Below are 20,715 nucleotides of genomic sequence, written 5' to 3'. Positions count from 1 at the left end.
GAAGGCCATGCTTGGAAAAGCATTACCTTAGGTGGTAGGAGTTGATGATGGGGAAGAATGAGGAAGTGCTGGAACCTGGCTGGGCATATACCCAGGCCTTTGTGGCCATACCTTCCAGGGCCTCCCTCCCACCCTCCTGACCTTTGGGAGAATGGAAACAGTGGCTCTTCAGCTTTCAGGATCCAGCACCCCTGACCCATCATCCTGTCATCCCTTAGAAGCCGTTCCCGTACTCTGGCCCCCTCTCTTTTGCATCTCACACTGAGAGTTACCAGAAGAAAAGATGTGATTGGGTTTGTCTCCATCTAATTAGTATCAGGCTCCTGCTTAGGCCAGGACCTTGTACCCAGCCACCTCCTGGAAGGTGGGACTTCTTCATATCCAGCCTGTACTGGCTGCCTTTAGCTCAGGCAAGGGAGTAGGGTCACCTGGCTGTGGCATCTTCACAAGAAGGGTATCTCAGGAAGAACCATCTGCTTTAGTTGGCAATGGGGCAAGATCCTTTAGATGTCAGAGCAAGGAGAGGAGATCCTATCCTATCCCAGCCAGAATTCCCCTTCACATTTCCACATCAGCCTAACAACCAAGACTTGATCTGTAGCCATCATAATAAGTACTTTCTTGGTAGAAATCACTTCCACCCTACTCCTACCTTGTCGTAGATTAGGCCTGTTTTTTTTTTTTTTTGCTTGATCTTCTTTTCCTGATTTTGAACTCTTGACCTTGTCTACAAAGCCCCTTGGACCTCCCCAGATTTGGAACTCTTCCTGCCTTTCTTCAGCATTTGGACATTGGATTTCTTCTAATGGCTTCTAATTTGACCTGCTCTTCAAGCTTAGGGGTCTCCCGCTGGCTTTTTCTTGGAATCCCACACCTCACTGGTATGTTCACTGGCTGTGAACAAATCAGAAAGGGTGAGGGAGGGATAGTGGAGGAGAAGTGCTGATAGGAGAAAGCCCCTTAGGCTGAATATATTTTACCTTGCAAATGGTAGCAGTAGGACGTTACCCAACCCAAGTGATGATGGAGACAAGGGGTTGGAGATTGGGAGGGACCTTCTACTCAAGGGGGTGGTGGGCTCTTACAAGAATGGGGAATGGCTCTTCTATCACTAGCCCCCTCTGCCCAAGGTTCCTCCATCCCCTGTAGATACAACCCAGGAGATAATCAGGGATCGAGTGTCCTTGTGCCCCTCTTGGAATCATGGTCTCTAGCCTCTGGTATCTCTAAGAGCAGCACTGAGAGAGATTGGTGGGGCTGCTCCCGGTGAGTCAAGAGTCTTCCTGGAGTGTAGAGGTTGTAGTCCAAGAAAAGAACATCTGGGGTAGAAGTGGAATTTGGGTATGGTAGGAGGAAGGAAATTGTTCCTATCAGTTTTTGATCATTTGATTAGCAAGTAATTTTTGGCAGTCCATTTTTGTGTGCAGCAGTGTTCTATGGGAAGTACAAGAAAAGAGAAGAAAGTATTTTCCGTAGAGCTATTTGCATCTATTTGGAAAGCCAAGAGTAGTACACATGGAAGGAAAACATCTAACGAGTAATACAAGACTATATTTAATAAAGTTCCAAATGTTATGGTGCAGAAAGGACAAAAGAATTCAGGAAAAGGAAAGTGTAGTCATCTGCAGCAATTTGGAAAGGCTTACCGCTGAAGTGTGCCATAAGCTGCACTGTTAGGGATCAGTCAAGCATGAGGAAATTCCAGGAAGGGAAGGTAATGGACAGAGGCACAGAGGTGGGAGGCAGTTGGCTTGTGTTATGGAGGAGAGATCATAAGGAATCGACCTGATATTTGCCCAGGGGGTTGGTGGAAGACGCATGAATGCCGAGGGGTTAGTTTATGGCTGGCTTCAAGGGCTGCAGAGGGAGTGATCTGAGCTTGGTGTGCTGGGCCTCCTGCCTTCTACCTGCCCATCTCTTGCCATCACTGCCCGGCAGCCATGGCCCTGTCATCTCCTGAGCCTGCGGTGGCCTCGGGCGCCTTCTTAACAATGCTTCCTGTGGTTACCGCCAGTTCAAGAGATGAAACGTATTTGCCAACCTCAAGGAAGGCTGTGGGAGCCATTCTAGAGCAAATGATTGGTACAATGTCCTGTGCGAGAGCTGGAGGGGGAGCTGGACTTGGCAGCCAGCAGGCTCCTCCCACAGCTTTTTTTTTTAATGATTTTTTTTATTATATTATGTTAGTCACCATACAGTACATCCCTAGTTTTTTTTTTTTTTTTAAGATTTTTATTTATTTATTCGACAGAGATGGAGACAGCCAGCGAGAGAGGGAACACAAGTAGGGGGAGTGGGAGAGGAAGAAGCAGGCTCATAGCCGAGGAGCCTGATGTGGGGCTCGATCCCATAACGCCGGGATCATGCCCTGAGCCAAAGGCAGACGCTTAACCGCTGTGCCACCCAGGCGCCCCAGTACATCCCTAGTTTTTGATGTAAAGTTCCATGATTCGTTACTTGCGTATAACACACAGTGCACCATGCAATACGTGTCCTCCTTAATACCCATCACCAGCCTATCCCATTCCCCCACCTCCCTCCCCTCTGAAGCCCTCAGTTTGTTTCCCAGAGTCCATAGTATCTCATGGTTCATTCCCCCTTCTGTTTACCCCCCTTCTCCTACCGATCTTCCTACTTCTCCTACCTATCTTCCTACTTTTTATGTTCCATAAGTGAGTGAAACCATATGATAATTGTCTTTCTCTGCTTGACTTATTTCGCTCCCACAGCTTTCCCACAAGTACACCGACCACTTCTGCAATCACCAGGCATTGGTTGTTTCAAATTTTTGGATAAACCTGAGGCCTTTAGCAGATAAAAATGTAATCTGGAAATAAATATTATACATACATTGCTTTATTTCTTACACGAGCCTCCAAAACTCACTCCAGTCTTGATGGTGGGCCAAAGATGAGTGTAGGAGTTTGTTTAAAATTATACAAACCACGTAACAGAACTTGAGATGCTGGATCTTAAAAATCCGACTTATTCCAAATACTAAAGCACAAAGCCAATGAACATCAAAAGCCACCAAAAAGTCTGGAACTATCATGGCCAGTATTAAAATGCACATGATGTTTTCTTTACGTGAGTTGAGTGGTCTGTGCTATTGAATGTGCATTTTGTGCTCTGAGTGCGCTTTTCCTTGTTCATGCCTCCTTCTGAGGCTCTGCAGGAGGCTGAGCCTGGTGCCTCTGATGCTGGTGTGGACGCAGGAGGGAAGGAACTGAAGGCTGAGCTCCGGGAGGGAGCCCAGCGACGACAGCTGGAAAAATTCCAGCTTTCCCTTTTTCACTCATAAAATATTCTTAATGAAGAATATATAAAACCTTGATGTATATTTTAAAGAATCATGGAAATTGTAAAGAATAAAATGAACAGCCATGTAACTATGAGTAAGCCTTCCTCCCCAACCGTGTCCCCTCCCCTCGCCCCAGAAGTAACCCTGACTTCTGGGACAATCATTTCTTCGTTTCTTCTATGCTTTACTACCCATGTTTGCATTTCTAAATAATAGATTTAGGTTCGCCAGTTTTTGAACTTTATTTTAAATGGAATATCACTGTACCCATTATGTGACGACTTGTCTCTTGCACTTAACATGCCTGGGAGAGTCATCCCAATGAATGTCAGCTGGATTTTGTACGTTTTCATTGCTGTATACTATTCTAGTTTACCAGCGTGATCCGTCCTATAGTTTAGGGATATTTGACTTATTACTGCTGTCTTGTTACTGTGACTGTGGCTTCTTAGATATTCTCATACATCTTGCAGTGCCGTGTGCACGCATTTCGGTCGATTCCAGTGGGTAGGAGTCTAATGGCTGAGCTGCAGGATGAGCACACACTCAGTTCTCCTAGGTGATGCCAGTGCTTTCCCCAGTGGACACCAGTGGTGTGTGGGACCTCTTGTTGCTCTACAGCCTTGCCTGTGTTACTACCATAAGATGTGAGGGTGTTGAGTGACATCTGAGAGTCATTTCCATTCACATTTCCCCAGTTACCGAGAAAAGTTGGTGTCTTCCTACATGTATAGTGGCCCCTTAAGTTTCCTCTTATGTGAAGAGCCTGTTCAAGTCTTTGCCACTTTTTCTGTTGGGTTGTTTACCCTAATCTTGTTTAGTTAAAGGATTTTAAAATACTATATATATATATATTATATATAGTAAAATACAATATGTATATATTGGATATTGGATATTTGTGTATATATATAGTATTTAAAAATACATATATATACACACATATATATATGTAGTATTTAAAATATATATATTTTGGATGCTATTCCCTAAACATATGTATGTGTTAAAATATTTTCTTCAAATTTATGTTTTATGTTTTAGCTTCCTGCTCTTTATTTTGTCTTTGCATTTTCAGAATTCCTTAATTCCTATGTAATAGAATTTATCGATGTTTTTCCTTTGCATTTTGGGTGTTTATTTATTTATTTTTTTGGCTGGGGAAAGAGCCTTATTTAAGAAATCTTTCCACACCCCTGAGATCATGAAGATATTCCTATATGGATTGTCTTTTTACAGTTTTATGTCCCTATCTGTCTTTAAATCACTTAAATTGTGTCCCTGTTTTATGTCCCTATCTGTCTTTAAATCACTTAAAATTGATTTTTATATCAGCTGCCTAAGTTTTCCCAGATAGCCCTCCAGTTGGTTAGCTGTGTTAGTTGTAAAGTCCATACTTTCCCTACTGATGTGCATACCATCTCGTTCATATGTGACGTGTCATCTATGAACGGGGCTCTTTATTCTATTCCATTGGCCTATTTATCCATCTCTGTGCCAATACTAGCTGACTGAACTCTTATAGCTTTATCAGAAGTTTGATAAATGGTCTGTAACCACTTTAACCAATATTAGTAGTTGGCCCCAGAGACGATATCATGAGAACGTATGGTTTGGAAGTGGATATGTTGTAGTGTGGTGGCAGTTAGGGGAGTGTTAGGGCCTAAATCTACATGTGGTAATGTGTTGTTGGGTATGTGTGTGCTTATTTTTATGGCTAATTAAAAAAAAATTTAAGTAAACTTTTTGTTTTAGAATAGTTTTGCATTTATAGAAAAGTTGAAAAGATAGTACAGAGAGTTCCCATATATCCCACACCCAGTTCCCCCTATTTTTTCAAGATTTATTTATTTTAGAGGTGGGGAGGGGCAGAGAGAGAGTGGGGGAGAGTGTGCCAAGCAGACCCCTTGCTGAGCATGGAGCCCGACAAGGGGCTTGATCCCACGACCCCGAGACACAATCTGAACTGAAGCCAAGAGTCAGATGCCCAAACTACTGTGCCACCCAAGCACCCCAGGTTCCCCCTATTATTAGCATCTTGTATTACAGTAGGACATTAAATTGTCACAACTAAGGAGCTGATATTGATACTTCATTATTAACTAAAGTTCATACTTTACTCAGATTTCATTAGTTTTTCCCTAATGTCCTTTTGCTTTTGGTTCTAAGATCCCATCCAGAATATCATAATACATTTAGTTGTCATGTCTCTCTGGGCTCCTTAGGGCTGTGACACTTTCTCAAACTTCCTATTTTTCTGATGACCTTGATAGTGTTGCAGAGTCCTGGTCAGGTATTTTGGAGAATATCTCTCAATTAGGGTTTGTCTGACGTTGTTCTCATGATTAGACTGGGGTTATGGGTTTGGGGGAGGAAGACCACAGTGGTAAAGTGCTATTTTCATTGTTTACCACTTACCACTGGTGATGTTGACCTTGGTTACCCAGCTGAGGTAGTGTTTGTCAGGTTTCTGCACTGTAAAGTTACCTCCCCCTACTTTCCCTACTATACTCTTAGAAGGAAGTCTGAGCTCACACTCAAGGGGTAGGGATTATGCTCCCCTTCCTTGAGAAAGGAATATCTAGGGACGCCTGGGTGGCTCAGTTTGTTAAGCGTCTGCCTTTGGCTCAGGTTATGATCCTGGGATTCTGGGATCGAGTCCTCCGTTGGACTTCTTGCTCAGCGAGGAGTCTGCTTCTCCCTCTGCCTGCCGCTCCCCCTGCTTGTGCTCTCACTCTGTCTCTCTCTCTGACAAATAAATAAATAAAATCTTAAAAAAGAGAGCAAGAAAGGAAAATCTACATACATTATTTGGAATTCTTCTGCAGGTGAAATTTGTCAATTCTACCTGCTTAAGTATCTTATTAGTCATTTATTTGCATCAGTATGGACTCATAGATATTTATTTTATGCTTTAGGTTTTAATGCAGCGCTGTGTTATTTAATCTGTTGCTCAAATGTGTGTTTTGAGCCACTGGGAGCTCTTTCTTTTGGCTCCTGTGTCCCTTTTACATATGCTTATCATTTTGGTTTTTGAGCACTTGCTTACGTTCTGGTGTACCAAGATGTTACAGACTCATCCTGCATATTTTAGGCTACAGCTCTAAAATCAGCCATTTCTCCAAGGAGCTCTGGTTCTTTTATTGAAGAATGGTGTTTAAAAACCAAAACATGGGCTGTATTGGCTTGTTGCCACAGGGCTATCATTGATTCTAGGATCTTTGAGTGAGTGGAGCTAGGAAATGCATGTTTCTATACTCACTTGATTGCATATGCTTATCTGTCAGTTGACCCTTGAGCAACATGGGGTCAGGGGCACTGACCGCCCGCCCATTCAACCAAAAATCTGCATATAACTTTGACTTTCCAAGAATGTAACTACTAATAGCCTACTGTTAACCTGCAGCCTTATCGATAATAGAAATAGGTGATTAGCACATATTTTATATGTCATGTGTATTATATACTGTATTCTTATAATAAAGCAAGCTTTATTATTAAGGAAATCATTAGAGAAAATACGTTTATAAATATTATATTGTATTTATCCAAAAATCCACATATAAGTGGACCCGGGCACCTCAAACTATGTTGTTCAAAAGTCAACTATAGGGGTGCCTGGTTGGCTCAGTCGTTAAGCATGTGCCTTCGGCTCAGGGCATGATCCCAGAGTCCTGGGATTGAGCCCCCACATCAGGCTTCTCCACTGGGAGCCTGCTTCTCCCTCTCCCACTCCCCCTGCCTGTGTTCCCTCTTTCACTGGCTGTTTCTCTCCCTGTCAAATAAATAAAATAAAATCTTTAAAAAAATACAAAAAAACCCCCCACCAAAGTCAACTATAATTATTTCTATATCTATCTGTCTACATCCATAGTAAAATAAATATAAGTTCGTATTAATGCCTCTGGACTCTAATTCAGAAGCACACAGTTCGTTCTAACCTTCGTTAGGCATCAGGGGAAGGATGTTTTCTAAAGTCATCAACAGATGTATTATAAAGCAGAGTGGTAAGCTTTTTGTCCCTGGAGATTTTCTTAGAAGATACAATAATCTTTTTTTAAAGATTTTATTATTAAGGAATCTCCACACCCAACGTGGGGCTCAAACTCACCACCCCGAGATCAAGAGTCACGTGCTCTATTCACTGAGCCAGCCAGGCATCCCAGAGGATACAATAATCTTTTTCCTTTCACTTTACATGCTGCCCAGAGTTTCAGAGTTTCAAAACGTTGCTTCTGTTATGAATTTTTATAGCCATCTCAGTGATTTCTTTCAAATGGCACAACATTTACTTCTGTGTGTATACCGTTCACTTAGGCAGTAGACCGAAAACAAGTTCGTCATCACCATCATCATTGCTAGCAGGAATTGAATTCCGACTGTGTGCCATAAGCTATTATAAGTAGTTCACGTTAATCTTCACAATCCTGCAAAAGAGTCTCTCTCCTTCTCCTGCCTTGTTGATAAGGAAACCGAGGCACAGAGGTTAAGGTGCTTGTCTCGGATCCTGTACCTAAGAGGGTGTAGGGCCCAGCTTTACACCTGACAGTCTGTCCCGGAGCCAGTGTTCTTGACCATTACGCTCTGTTACATCGCATAAAAAGTGCAAACAGGATGCATGAGGGAGAATTATTTCCAAACTATGGAGGGAAGATGGCAGCTGATCAGCTTCTGCTCAGAGGGTTTGGAGCTAATGACTCTTTCCCATGGATCTCTCTGGCCTCCTCAGGACTAGCCTCAATTTCTGTCTGGAGAAAGGGGTATGAAGAAGCAAAGGAATGGCCGAGTCTCCCTAGAGAACCTGCGTTTTCTGCTCAGTTCTCATTCAGTTCAAAGTCTGACATTTTCCATGAGAAACAATCCATTTAAGTCTGTGGTGAGAACCTGACACTGCTTGTTTGAACTTGACACCAGGAATTTGGCCCCAGGTGAATAGCAGTTATGGACACACATGAATAAGTAAGCAAGGTCCCATGGGAACAGAAACGCTTCCCAGGGCACACATGTCGAGGGCTTTAACTGTAAGCACTTATTTCATTGTAAAGTGTTATTGTCCCATCAGGTCTTTGCTGCACAGGTGGTAATTATTCTTCGTTTTTAAAGAAAAGTTCAGGGGCGCCTGGGTGGCACAGTGGTTAAGCGTCTGCCTTCGGCTCAGGGCGTGATCCCGGCGTTATGGGATCGATCCCCACATCAGGCCTCTGCTATGAGCCTGCTTCTTCCTCTCCCACTCCCCCTGCTTGGTTCCCTCTCTCGCTGGCTGTCTCTGTCAAATAAATAAATAAAATCTTTAAAAAAAAAAAATAAAGAAAAGTTCAGTTTGGTTTTAGTCCCACCTCACAGGGAAAACCAATCTGGTTGTCTAAAAGAAAGAGCATTTTAAAAACATTTTAAATTTTGCTGCTTTCATTATTGCTAAAATGGTTGCCTCATGGATGTGGTATACAAATAGCTCACAAAGTGAAGAGAAAGTGTGAGCTAATGTGACACAACCTGCCCTGCTTATTCATTCAGTGGCTGCTTGAGGGAGTGGGGAGCACTGAGACCATTTCATGGCACACGGCAGCCTTTGCAGACAGCAGCCCTCCTTCACTGGATTCTGACGGAATGTTGTGAATGATTTCTACTGCTTTTGGCAAGAATACCTTAAATATGTGGGATGGTTTTGACAAAAAAGGATTCCACCAGACATTGAACAACCGTGTCCTGCTTACTATTGCCTTGCTACTTACTGGTGGCCTGCTTAGTTGGTCTTTTTTTTTTTTTTAAGATTTTATTTATTTATTTGACAGAGATAGAGACAGCCAGCGAGAGAGGGAACACAAGCAGGGGGAGTGGGAGAAGAAGAAGCAGGCTCATAGCAGAGGAGCCTGATGTGGGGCTCGATCCCATAACGCCAGGATCACGCCCTGAGCCGAAGGCAGACGCTTAACCGCTGTGCCACCCAGGCGCCCCTTAGTTGGTCTTTTAAGCTTGACCTTGGAAGGGGGCTGTGGTTGGGGGAGAGAGGAGCAAGATAGGGCAAAATTTGTGTTTGTGTGTGTTTTTTAAGATTGTACTTATTTATTTAAGAGAGAGAACACAAACAAGCACGAGTGGGGGGAGGAGCATAGGGAGAGGGAGAAGCAGGCTCCCTGCTGACCAGGGACCTCCCTCTCCCCCCCAATGCAGGGTTGATCCCAGGACCTCAGCCAAAGGCAGACGCTTAACTGACTGAGCCACCCAGGTGCCCCAATAGGACAAAACTTCTTAAGTGAAATGTTAACTCCTTTATTCTAGGAGTTTGGCAGAGTATGAAATGCTTGGTTATTGCTGTTATGGTAGTTTAGAAATATAATGCACATTCTGGAACACACCCAAACCACCAGAAAGCTGCTTTTGGGAAGAGCTCATGGGTCCACTCTTATTTTATCACTTGTAAAATAGTGCCTGAGACACATATATTTGATTATATGTCTAGGTACAGTCATCTTAATATAGATTTCCAAACTTATGACTTCATAGCCTCAGATTATGAATTTGATAGACTGTGGAAATACCAAACTCAATATTTTACAGTCTACTCCTTAAAAGAGTTATTCTCAAGCTATAGAATGCATAAGAAGCTGTTGGGAGGTTGCCCAAATGCCTATTTCTGGGGCTTGCCTAATGGACCTTCTGGTTCAGTGGTCCGAGGCACAGGGATCTTCATTTCTAATGAGTCCAGAGTAATCACTGGGATGGTGGTCTGTAGAACACACCTGAGAAGTGAGGCCCTGAGAGATTCATGGGTGTCCTCTGAGGTTATCTGGAGAAGGCTGTATTATGATTGTTCTTTGATGGACTACAGGAATCTTGGATGTTTGTCCTTGTCTTTAGCATCAAGTTGTGTTTTTTTTTCTTTCTTTCAACTGAATGTGTTTAAGTTCTGGAAACTTCTTAGAGGATATGGTTTTTCTGCATTTAACCTTCCATGAGCTCTTTGGAATACATGGTCGTCCTACCAACAGTGCAGAGTATCACTCCCTCTCTGTGCTCGAACACTGCAGATATTAAACTTTTCCATCTTGACCGATCTGATATATGAATCATGTGATCCTCATTTTCATGGAAAGTTTTTTTAATTGCTAGTGGGCTTAGGAAAACCAAGGTTGTCTACTGCATAATTATTCTTCACCGATATACAAATAATAACCATTAGAAAATCAAGATGACGTTAAAATTCTATTTGTAATAGCAATACAAACTTCACATACTAGAAATAAACTTTTCTGGGGTGTGTGTGTGTGTGTGTAGTTTTTAAAGTTTTGAAATATTTTAAATCCTAGGAATGAATTTAGCAAAAAATGAGCAAGAGCTATACAGATAAAACTTACAATTTATGGTAGGACAAAAATTTAAATAAATTAATGTGTGTACTTTTTCCCTGGGTAGGAAAACTCAATATTGTAAAAATGTCAGTTTGCTCTGAATTAAACCATGAATTCACTGAGATTCCACTCAAATTACCAAAACAACATTTAAAAAGAGGTTTTACAAAATGATCCTAAAATTCATCTAGAAAAATAAACAGAGGGGCGCCTGGGTGGCTCAGTCAGTTGAGTGCCCGACTCTTGGTTTCAGCTGAGGTCATGATCTCAGGGTTGTGAGATCGAGCCCTGCGTCAGGCTCTGCACTCTGCACAGAGTCTGCTTGGGATTCTCTCTCTACCTTTCCCTCAGCCCCTCCCCCTGTTCTCGCTCTCTAAAATAAATAAATAAATCTTTAAAAAAAAAGAAAAATAAACAGAAAAGTAGTATTGGAGGGACTAATCCCAATAGATATTGATATCTATTTTAATGATTCAGTAGTAAAACAATATAGATTTGTCACAGAACTGCACAAAAAGTCAGTGAACAGACTAGAGAATCAAGAAACAGGGTGAAATACATACAGAGATTTAGTATATGATAAAGATGATATTTAAGTAGGCATAAAAAGGGATAATTCAACAAATGGTCTTAGGATAATTAGGTAGTCATAGGGGAAAATGAGAAAAAATAAATTCAAAATGGGACAAGGACTTAAATGTAAAATAACAAAACCATAAAAGTTAGAGGAAGCAGACTACTGTTAAAAATAACCTTGGAATTAGAATGAACTGTTTAATCATGATATAAAACTCAGAAACCATAGAGGAAAATAATCGATAAGTCTGACTACATAAAAGCTTCTGTGTGGCAAAGATCTAAACATAAAAGATAAGCTGAAGAAATATGGAAAATAAATTACAAAGGACTAGGCTTCTTAATATGCGAAGAGCACTTACATATAAATAAGACAAAAAATCCAAACCATCCAAAGTAAAGTAGCTAGACAACATGCACAAAATGTCCCTGAACAAGAAATATTCATGGTTCATGAAAAGTTACTGTCTTTCAATACAGGTTACTCAGAATTAATGTCAGATTTTTTCATGGGGAAAAGACTTCAAGATATGATGCAATTTAATCTTGGGGTAATTTATCAAAATAAATGTATTTAGTGAGTTGGCTGTGTAGCCTATATTTGCCCATTTTTCAGTGGAACCGTGATGACTGGCCTGCAAGCCTTCTTGGGCCATAAAATGAAGGGGGTGAGTCACATAAACCTGTGAAGGACCTTCAGGCTCTGAAGTAGTTAGCTTAAGCCTCCTGTTTACTTGTTTTCTCCATCTGCATCATATCCAATCTTTTTGGTGGCATTCTGTAAGAAAATAGTGCCATGCCACCATCTTTGCCAGTATAGCTTTGTGACGACTGAGTAAAGAAACCCTGATATAGCACTGACTATGTGTCGGGTATTGTTTTGAGCAGTTTATAATATCAAATTTCTTAACATGTAGGATTGTTATAAAGCATTCATGCTATCTGTTAGAATGAGGGACATAAGACCTGGGGCAGGAGAGGCACTGTGGGAGTCACCTGTATCCACTGACTTCCGGGAGGAACCCATGGAACTGAACCTTCCCGATGAACCCCGAGAGGGGACAGAGCATCACTCTGCCTTTAGCCTGCCGCTTTGAATCCCCCCTCCCTCTCAGGTAGGGCTTCAGGAACTCCTTCTTGGGGTACCTGCCCTCCTCTTCCTCTCCCATCCATGGGGGAGAATCATGGAGAATTAAGTACCTCTGAAATTAGAATGTCAGCGACCACATTGCCAGGTCACCTCACGAATAACAAAACAAGGACCCTTGTTGGGCAGTGCAGCCTGTTGAAAACTCTTGGAGCCCACAAGAATGCTGTTTCCTGACCTCCCTTCCCCATGGAGAGCCTCCGAGTACTGTAGCCTGCTCAGGCCTCTGCCCGGGTCCGAGACACATGACCGACCAGGCTGCTGTGTGGGCCATGCTAAAGTATGAGCTGATTAACATCAGACCTGGGTTAGAAGGAGACCCCTCTTTCATGTGTTTCCACCCTCTAAGCCTGACCCATATTGTTCTCTCTCCCCATCACTCTGCTCTTGGTCCTGACCCTGACGCTGGTCTCTTCTGACGATCCCTTGAATTTAGTGTTTTCCTGATAAGTGGACGGTAGCCTCCCCCGATCTCCAGATTTCCCACTTTCTCCGCCCTTCATGTCTCCCGTTGGATCTGCATCCTAATCCCTGTCTTGACCCCTGGGCCTGCGTGTGGCTGCTTTCCGGTGGGAGTAGGATGTCAGATAGTTAAGAAAGAAACCCTCGGTGATGCTGATATATAAGGTAGGCAGAACACCATCAGCTCCTGACAGAGGCTGAAAGAGCCGTGGTGGGAGGGGCGCCGAGGGAGAAGGACTCCCAGACTACACTTCCTGGCTGGTTGGCAGTAACTTTTTTTTTTTTTTAAGATATTATTTATTTGAGACAGAGAGAGAACGAGTAGGGGTTAGGGGCAGAGGGAGAAGCAGACTCCTTGCTGAGTAGGGAGCCTGACTCGGGGCTTGATCCCAGGACCCTGGGATCATGACCTGAGCCAAAGGCAGACACTCAACCAACTGAGTTACCCAGGCACCTCTGACAGTAACTGTTCTGGGTGATTCCTGGGAGTCCTGAATTCTGTACATAGGCTGATTTAGAAAGTCGAAAAACAGTCTTTCCCATCAAAATTGACAAGCTGTGTTTATACTCTGGCTTGGGAAAATTAGTTTCAATCTACCTGTTCCAGTGCCGAGCACAATGCCCAGCATATGGGAGACACTTGATAAATATGTGTTGAAAAAAAATGAACGAAAGCCACTAGATGCCATAGTGTCATGTAATCATAATTACAGAAGACCAGTGATGGCAGCCTTCCAGCCGTGTGGGGTGTGCCATGGGCCTCTCCTGAAATGAGACTGGAGGCGTTCCCAGTGGTTTCTGTTTTACCTGCAAGAGGCTCCAAGGAAGGAAATTCTCACCTTCTTAAGGCTCTTCTTTCAGACTGTAGTTGTACCTGTTTGTTCCAAAAACAATTTGCCGATGCCAACTGGGTGTCCTGCTATTCAATTCAATTCCAACAGTAACTACCTGGAGTTAGCCCAGATCCCACAAATGAAGGACTCAGTCCTACAAGACTGCCCCTCCCTCCACTTCAGATGCCAGATGCAAGTCTTAGGTATCCCCAAGTTAACCTCACTTTTGCCCAGCAGACTACCAGTTTGGGGGTTCCTGTGTTCCCTGCACCTCAGATTCAGTAATTTACTAGAACATTCTGATTTCTGTGAACTCAGGAAAGCACTAGATTTATGATAACAGTTTTCCTCAAAAGAATACAATTCAGGACCAAGCAAAGGGAAAAGATTCGTAGATCAAGGTGTGGGTTGCTGCCATCCCAGCGCCTGGACATGTTCCCCAACTCAAACCTTTCCAAGCCTTGTATTCAAAAGTTTTCACTGAGGTTTCATTACTTAGATACGACTGAGTAAATCTCCAGTTCTCCCATCCCTGGGGTTGGACGGGGGCTTAAAGTTTCAACCCTCTAATCACGGGATTGGATCCTCTGGCAGCCAGCCCCCCTCTGATCTCGCCAGGGGCCCCTACCTGTGAGAAACTCAGGTATGGCATCATGGAGCTCTTTATAAATAACAGAGGACACACCTATCACTTAAGAAACTTCGTGGTTTCAGGAACTCTGTGCCAAGAAGCATGGAGAAAGAGCAAATACGTATTTCTTGTTATACCACAGTAGAGGAAACCTATTTTGACAGACCCAAGTGTGGTTGGTCCTTCTGGTTTCAGTTCGTTGTGAGAGGGACTTCCCCGGCCCCTCCAGACCGGGTGCTCCCCTGCTCTTCAGGAGGGTGGGACACGCCCTTCCCTTGCCTCTGCCCCTGACTCTGGTGTATCACAGTTTGAGAATCTTTTGAACCCCACGTATTCTCTGTCTATAAAAATGGAAAGAATGGCCTTTGGAATGTGGGTGCCAGTTGGGCGGTAATGTTGTCAAGGCCTGATGGGAGCAAAGTGGGCAGAGCCAGAGAGAGGGTCTTAGGGTAGACGCTGCCTCCATTCCTAATTCACTGTGTCATTTTGGGAAAATCATTTATTTCATGAGACCATTTCTAAACATGGAAGCAGTGTGAGGACACACTTTTCTTAGCTGTCCATTTCAGGGTCCAGCGTGTAGACTGTGAGATGATTGGCCCGCCCGGGCTCACTGCTGTGCTCACGATGGATATTTTGGATTCTATGGCAAGTGACTTTGTTCTTGCCTTAATCTTGGCAAAACCTATTCTACTCCTCTTTGCCTCACAAAGGGACTGAGGAGAGGCAGGCTAGGCAAGCATGTGACTGTAATCTGCTCTCCCCTGATGGGTCTCCAAGGCTTCTTTGATGGCCAGAATCTCCCATACCCCCAGGTGGAGATTAGCAGGGCACAGCCTGTCTTACCTGAATGCATTTGGGTAGAGATGAGCCCCACCCTTCTATTTATGTTTTGATAAAGACTGCCGGGAAGAAATGAAAAGTAGGGTAACATGCCAAACTGAATGTAGAAAAGCCCTTTTCTGGGATGTTTCAAATGTAAAATTCATTGCCACCAAAAAACTCATGTTTCTTTTTTTCCGCTTCAATCTTTGTGAGAGGCCTGGGGCTTGTCTGTTGGGAACAGTAGTGAGGGCAGGTTTCCCAGTGGGTCTTTGGTAAGAAAGATTATGGCGGTCAGATCTAGCTGGCACATCTCAGGAGGATGCTTTTCTCTGATTTGGAACCCTGGGGCCGCTGCCTTTTCTACGGTAGACTCTCCTTGAGCCCCTTTTCCTGCTAGCACCTGAAAAGTCCTCCTCTCATTTGATTTGGGGTCCATAACAAATTTAAATGCCAAGGATGAATTTCCCCAGTAACTTTACAAACCCGTAACAGCCTTTTAGGAGGCACTTGGAGGGGTGGAGGAAGGGGAAGGAGGTGGGAGAAGGTTACAGTCTCTTCACCCCGCTCCCAGTTTTGATTTTCTGTCCGCCTATCTTTTCCTGTACCCATCTGTCTAGTCTAGCATTGTATTCTCCTTGCCCACAACATTAGAGGGGCTTCCAAATTCTTCTCCTCATTCCCCACTCCTGTCTATTTGGTGTACTGTTTTCCCCCAGAATGCGGGGCTGACCCCGTTGCCCTCCTGTTGTTCAGTGGCCACTGGGCATGAGACAGGAGTGGGGGGTGTCTTCCAGCCCATCTGCCAGGATTCCTGCTGGCCACCCCTCCCCCCTCAGCTCCAGTCCTTCTGACCTTCTGTCCATTCTGACACCATATCATTCACTTGTAAATCCACCTTTACACCCAGGGCCGTGCTGGGTGCAGAACTGACTTTGAACAGTATCTGAGGATGAGGATACTCCCCTGCCATGGGGCCTTTCTCAGGCTGTGGCATCACAAATTGTCATTCATGTTCTCCCCGCTTCATGGCCACACTCCACTCACCTTCTCAGGTTCCGTTGATCAAAGTGCGTCACTTCCTGTACTTCTGTACACTTCCTGTACTTCTGTGTACTTCCTGGACTTCTCTACACCACTGGTACTTCTGTGATTCCTATACTTCTATATACTTCCTGTACTTTTGTACATTTCCTGTACTTCTGTACTTCCTGTACTTCTATATACTTCCTGTACTCTGTACACTTCCTGTACTTTTGTACTTCCTGTACTTCTATATACTTCCTGTACTCTGTACACTTCATGTACTTCTGTACTTTTGGTGCTTCTGTACTTCCTATCATTCTGAAGTGCTTTATTGCACCTTTATTATTCACATATTGCAGATGTTACAATGTTGTTGTGGGTTAGAGTAACCACGGATGTTTGTGTTCACTCTCAATTATTGGTTCCAGAAGGCAGGAATTACTGTTAGCACCTACAAGAGAGACTGGCATATAATAGCTGCTCAATAAATGACTAAACTTCTGGGCAACAGGAACTGTGTGTTTTTTCAATCTTCGGATCCACCACAGCATCTTCACATTAAAAATAGGTCAATAAATGTCTTTCTAGATTATTCATTTAAATAGAGTTCATGTCCTATCAATCTTTGCAGGAGAACCTTTTACAGGCGAAAGTCTGGTTCTGTCCTATTGCGTCGCAGCCATTGTAGTTATAAGCATGTTCATTTCCAGACATTCACATATCATCACATATTCTGTCTGATTTGTGAAAGACAATATGTAAAAAGTTCTACAAGAGCATGTGTGTGTGCGCAGGACTGTGAGTTTTTAAAAAACTATGAGTCATTATTTATGGGAATTTTTTAAAAACTATGAGTCATTATTTATGGGAAAAGATTGAAATCAACCCTAACTCTGAAAGCTGAAATGTGTGCTGCCATCTTCCTAAAGAGTTTCCCTAATGTTCTGGAGTTCTTACCTTCTGTGGGGCCGGGCACAGCGTTTTATATGTGGGGATCCTAATGCCATGGACGCCAGAGACCAGGTTTTAAATTTTAAGCATTTTCACCCATACTAGTTTTCAGTACTTGCCGAGTGATTGAGTGGTTTTTCTACAGGACTTAGATAAAGGAGCTGTTTCCACACGAGCTCTCTGTTTGGTCTGTTGGGTTATTTATATTGTACAAATGAGCATTCATTTCTGTCTGGGTGTGACCTCTTTTCCAGGGAAGTTCCCTTGAAGGATGCTAAGGAATATGCTGAATCCATAGGTGCTGTGGTGGTTGAAACAAGTGCAAAAAATGCTATTAATATCGAAGAGCTCTTCCAAGGAATCAGTAAGTACCTGAACTACATTTTTGGCTTTGCTTACGTTTGTATGCTTCTGAGAGTCAAAGGATAAAATCACAGGGTGCTGCCTAGAGCTTTCCCTCTGTGTGACTCTGTCTGATGCCATGGCTATAAAACTTACAGTCTGCACTGTTACTCCTGACCTATATCGTGCGCGCGATTCTGAATTTCCACAGTTCTGTGCTTTAACCTATCAATTCTATGTTTTGTGAGTCAAAATGAAGTTACTGTCTCCAAAGAAGTCATTTTAATTAAAAAGTTGTGTGTTTGACAGCATTTTGTGTTAGTATATTGAGGGGGAGAGAGAGAGAGAAATAAAACAGTGATAAGGTGTAGAAAACTAAAGTCACGTGTTAAATGGAATGACGTGTTAAATGGAATGGCAAACAAAATAAAGGAGACTTTTAGTAATTTATTTCACTTGGTGGTCATCAAAAAAAAAAAAATTGTCTCCATCCCACAAGACCTGAAATTGGGAATTAGGTGGACACTCGATTTTTCTCAGTTTTGATCAGCCAGTTAATGGCAGCTGGCTCCCTTCTTTGTCTCCTGTTCCGGGTCTCATTATAATTCCCTTTCTTTATGCTGGTTCTCCGTAAGTAACCTTTATCTAAGACCTGTGTCCCAGCTGACGACCAGATTTCCCCTTCACAACTTCTTTGGTAAAGATATTCTGCGCTGGGTTCCCTCAGAGAGCTCCCTGCTGCCGGCTGTCTTGGAAAACTGTCCTGGGGTGCCCCCAGAGCATAACTGGGGACTTTGCCCAAGCATCAGCCTTTACTGAGGTGCTGGGGCTAAGCGGCCTGGGGTACCCCCCTTCGGAAAAGTCGAACCCCTGAACAGTTGGCAGTTGTTTTCAAAGGTCTTATCTGGTTCCAGACAATTCCAGAAGGGAATTCCAGAGGGGAAACTGATGGTTTGATCTCTCTTCTGCCTGAGGTCATTGTTGGCGGTGCTCTCAAAGTCAGAGGGGCTGTCACTTCCCAGAACAGAGTTGATTTCCTTTTAGCTGGTTTTGGTTCATTACTTTAGGCTCTGAGAACACATAGCAGGGATTATTTTGTTTGTTTCTTTTGGCTTGATGGGGAATTCATTTAGAGAAGGGGAACTCTGACCTGGGTTACTTACACGATACAGAAATGCACAAACGCACACATAGCCCCAGCCTTACTTGTTTGTTGGGGTCCACACCACCCTCCTTCCCGTCCTCCCTCAGAGGTTTCATGTTCCCGATGTTATTTTACCCTCTCAACAGAATAGCGTTATCCATGCGTGTTGACCTTAGTGATTGAACTCTGGAGTGCTAGGTTGTAATTTTATGTTGGAAACCCTGGATCCCCAGACTCCTGCTCCTTCCTGAAAATGGACCATGGCTGTAATGCTCAGCTCCTTCTGTTTCTGCGGGAACGCTGACATCTTTGCGTTTGGCTTGAACTCATTCCATTAACCTCATTTTCCCTCACATCAGACTCGTTCTTTTCCAGTGGTGGTTGGCTTTTCTGGTATGTTAGGCAAGTTGTGTGACTAGTCAACATTTTGTTTTGATTACAGGTTTTAATTAGTGAAGCTAGATAGTTCCTGATGACTGTGACATTGACCCCTTTCCTTCGTGCAGCTTCTGACACGTCCTGGAGCCCTCTCCCCAGCATTAGCCCCTGGCAAGCAGATGGTGCAGACGGTAGTGGTCTGCCGAGGAAGCACAGTGCTTGAGGTTTCTGCACGGGCTAGGAGACTTGCTGAGGTTTACACGAATCGTTATTCAAATAAAGAGTGAAATAAGAACCGCAAAGAAGAAAATAAGCCCAAGCAGCAAGTATTAATATCATAGCTGGAAAGGTTCTTCTTTGTCTGGGGCACCCAGTATACATCTCTTCACCATATGAGGTCTTTATGGCTCGAGGAGATGGGGACTATGAGTGAGGAATTCCCAAGGTCTTGGTGGTCTGCTTCATTTAAGAAAAATCACATGTTTAGGGCGCCTGGGTGGCTCAGCGGGTTAAGCGTCTTGCCTTCGGTTCGGGTCATGATCCCAGAGTCCTGGGATCGAGCCCCACCTCAGGCTCCCTAGCTCAGCCGGGAGTCTGCTTCCCCTGCTTCCCTTCCCCCTTCCCCCCACTCATAAGATCTCTCTCTCTCTCTCATAAATAAATCAAATCTTTTTTTTTAAGAATGTGTTTTGCTTAAAGCACTGGATAGTTATGGCTTCAAATAATTAATTCCTATATAAGCCGTAGAACAGTAGTAGCATCTCATCTTCTGCATCAAATAAGCAGTTTTTCTGTCTCATTATACTTCAGTTAAAATCGCCTTAGTAAAGAAGCATGTAAGTACACGGCCCAGAACAAGACCTCTAGCCATGTGTATACCGTAAGCGCTGGTGCCTCTTTACTCCTTCAGGTGAGTTTCTTCAGAATGGGGGTTGTAGCGTAATTACAGGTTAATTTAAGATGCAGCACCGAGTGCACCTAATACGCTGCAGCAGACGTTTCGTTTATTTTCTTTTCCCTGTTCCTACTTGTATTACGTGCGCTCCTCCCTGAGCTCAAAATAGAACGGGATATTGCTGACTTGTACACTCCCCAAAGCAATGTTCCAAAGACAAACGTGCCTGGGAGAAAAGATGCAATAAAAAAAGTGGTGAGAATAAAAGCCCTTTGAAAAGGTGTGCTTAAGCAACATTAATTCATACTGACTTGGAGGAAGAGACAGACGTCTCTCTTCCATATTCCCTGGGTGTTCATAAACCAGAAAGAGACAACCGTGTTTTCTAGGCATGAGTTAATGTATTTACTACCTGGAAATTGTTTCGCGAACTGTTATCTGTCTGTGAAGGCCGAAGCTACTTTGTAAAGGATTTGGGTGCTGCCCTGTTTTGGGGGGCGGGGGCGTGCACAGTCTGTCCTCACGTGGTGTCCTCTGATTGGCATTCCTCCATGTGCCCTTTTCTTGATCCCATTTTTGGAGCCCCTTTACTCCACTGCCTGTGTCTCCTTCTCCTCCCTGCATTTCTCCGCAGGGTTGTTCATCTCTCTTTCTTGAGCTCTTATACCTTTAATTGGAACATTGATGTTTTCCTCTTTGAGTTAAAATATAAGAACTGTTCTTGGCCAAGAAAGTTGTGGTACATTTGAATGTTTCAACTGGTGTTTGAAAGCACAAAGATTCTGTTGCTGTTTACTCCTGATAGTGTTACATATCAAAACCAAACACTTGATGGTCTTCCTTGTGAAACTGCTCTCT

General features: G+C 43.4%; 1 protein-coding gene across 1 annotated transcript in view; it reads left to right on the top strand.

The window, feature by feature from the left end:
* The window catches only part of RAB31 (RAB31, member RAS oncogene family), a 78,027-nt gene that overhangs the window by 44,574 nt on the left and 12,738 nt on the right, over positions 1–20,715 (top strand). Inside the window, exon 6 of the mRNA XM_011228097.2 lies at positions 17,353–17,462. Coding sequence (XP_011226399.1) covers positions 17,353–17,462 — 110 coding nt within the window. The remainder of the gene's footprint in view (positions 1–17,352; positions 17,463–20,715) is intronic.

The sequence above is a fragment of the Ailuropoda melanoleuca genome, chromosome 14 (assembly GCF_002007445.2).
Source record: "Ailuropoda melanoleuca isolate Jingjing chromosome 14, ASM200744v2, whole genome shotgun sequence".
NCBI classification, from domain to species: domain Eukaryota; kingdom Metazoa; phylum Chordata; class Mammalia; order Carnivora; family Ursidae; genus Ailuropoda; species Ailuropoda melanoleuca.
The sequence above is the reverse complement of the archived record's forward strand: the minus strand, read 5'-3'. Positions and strand labels throughout refer to the sequence as shown.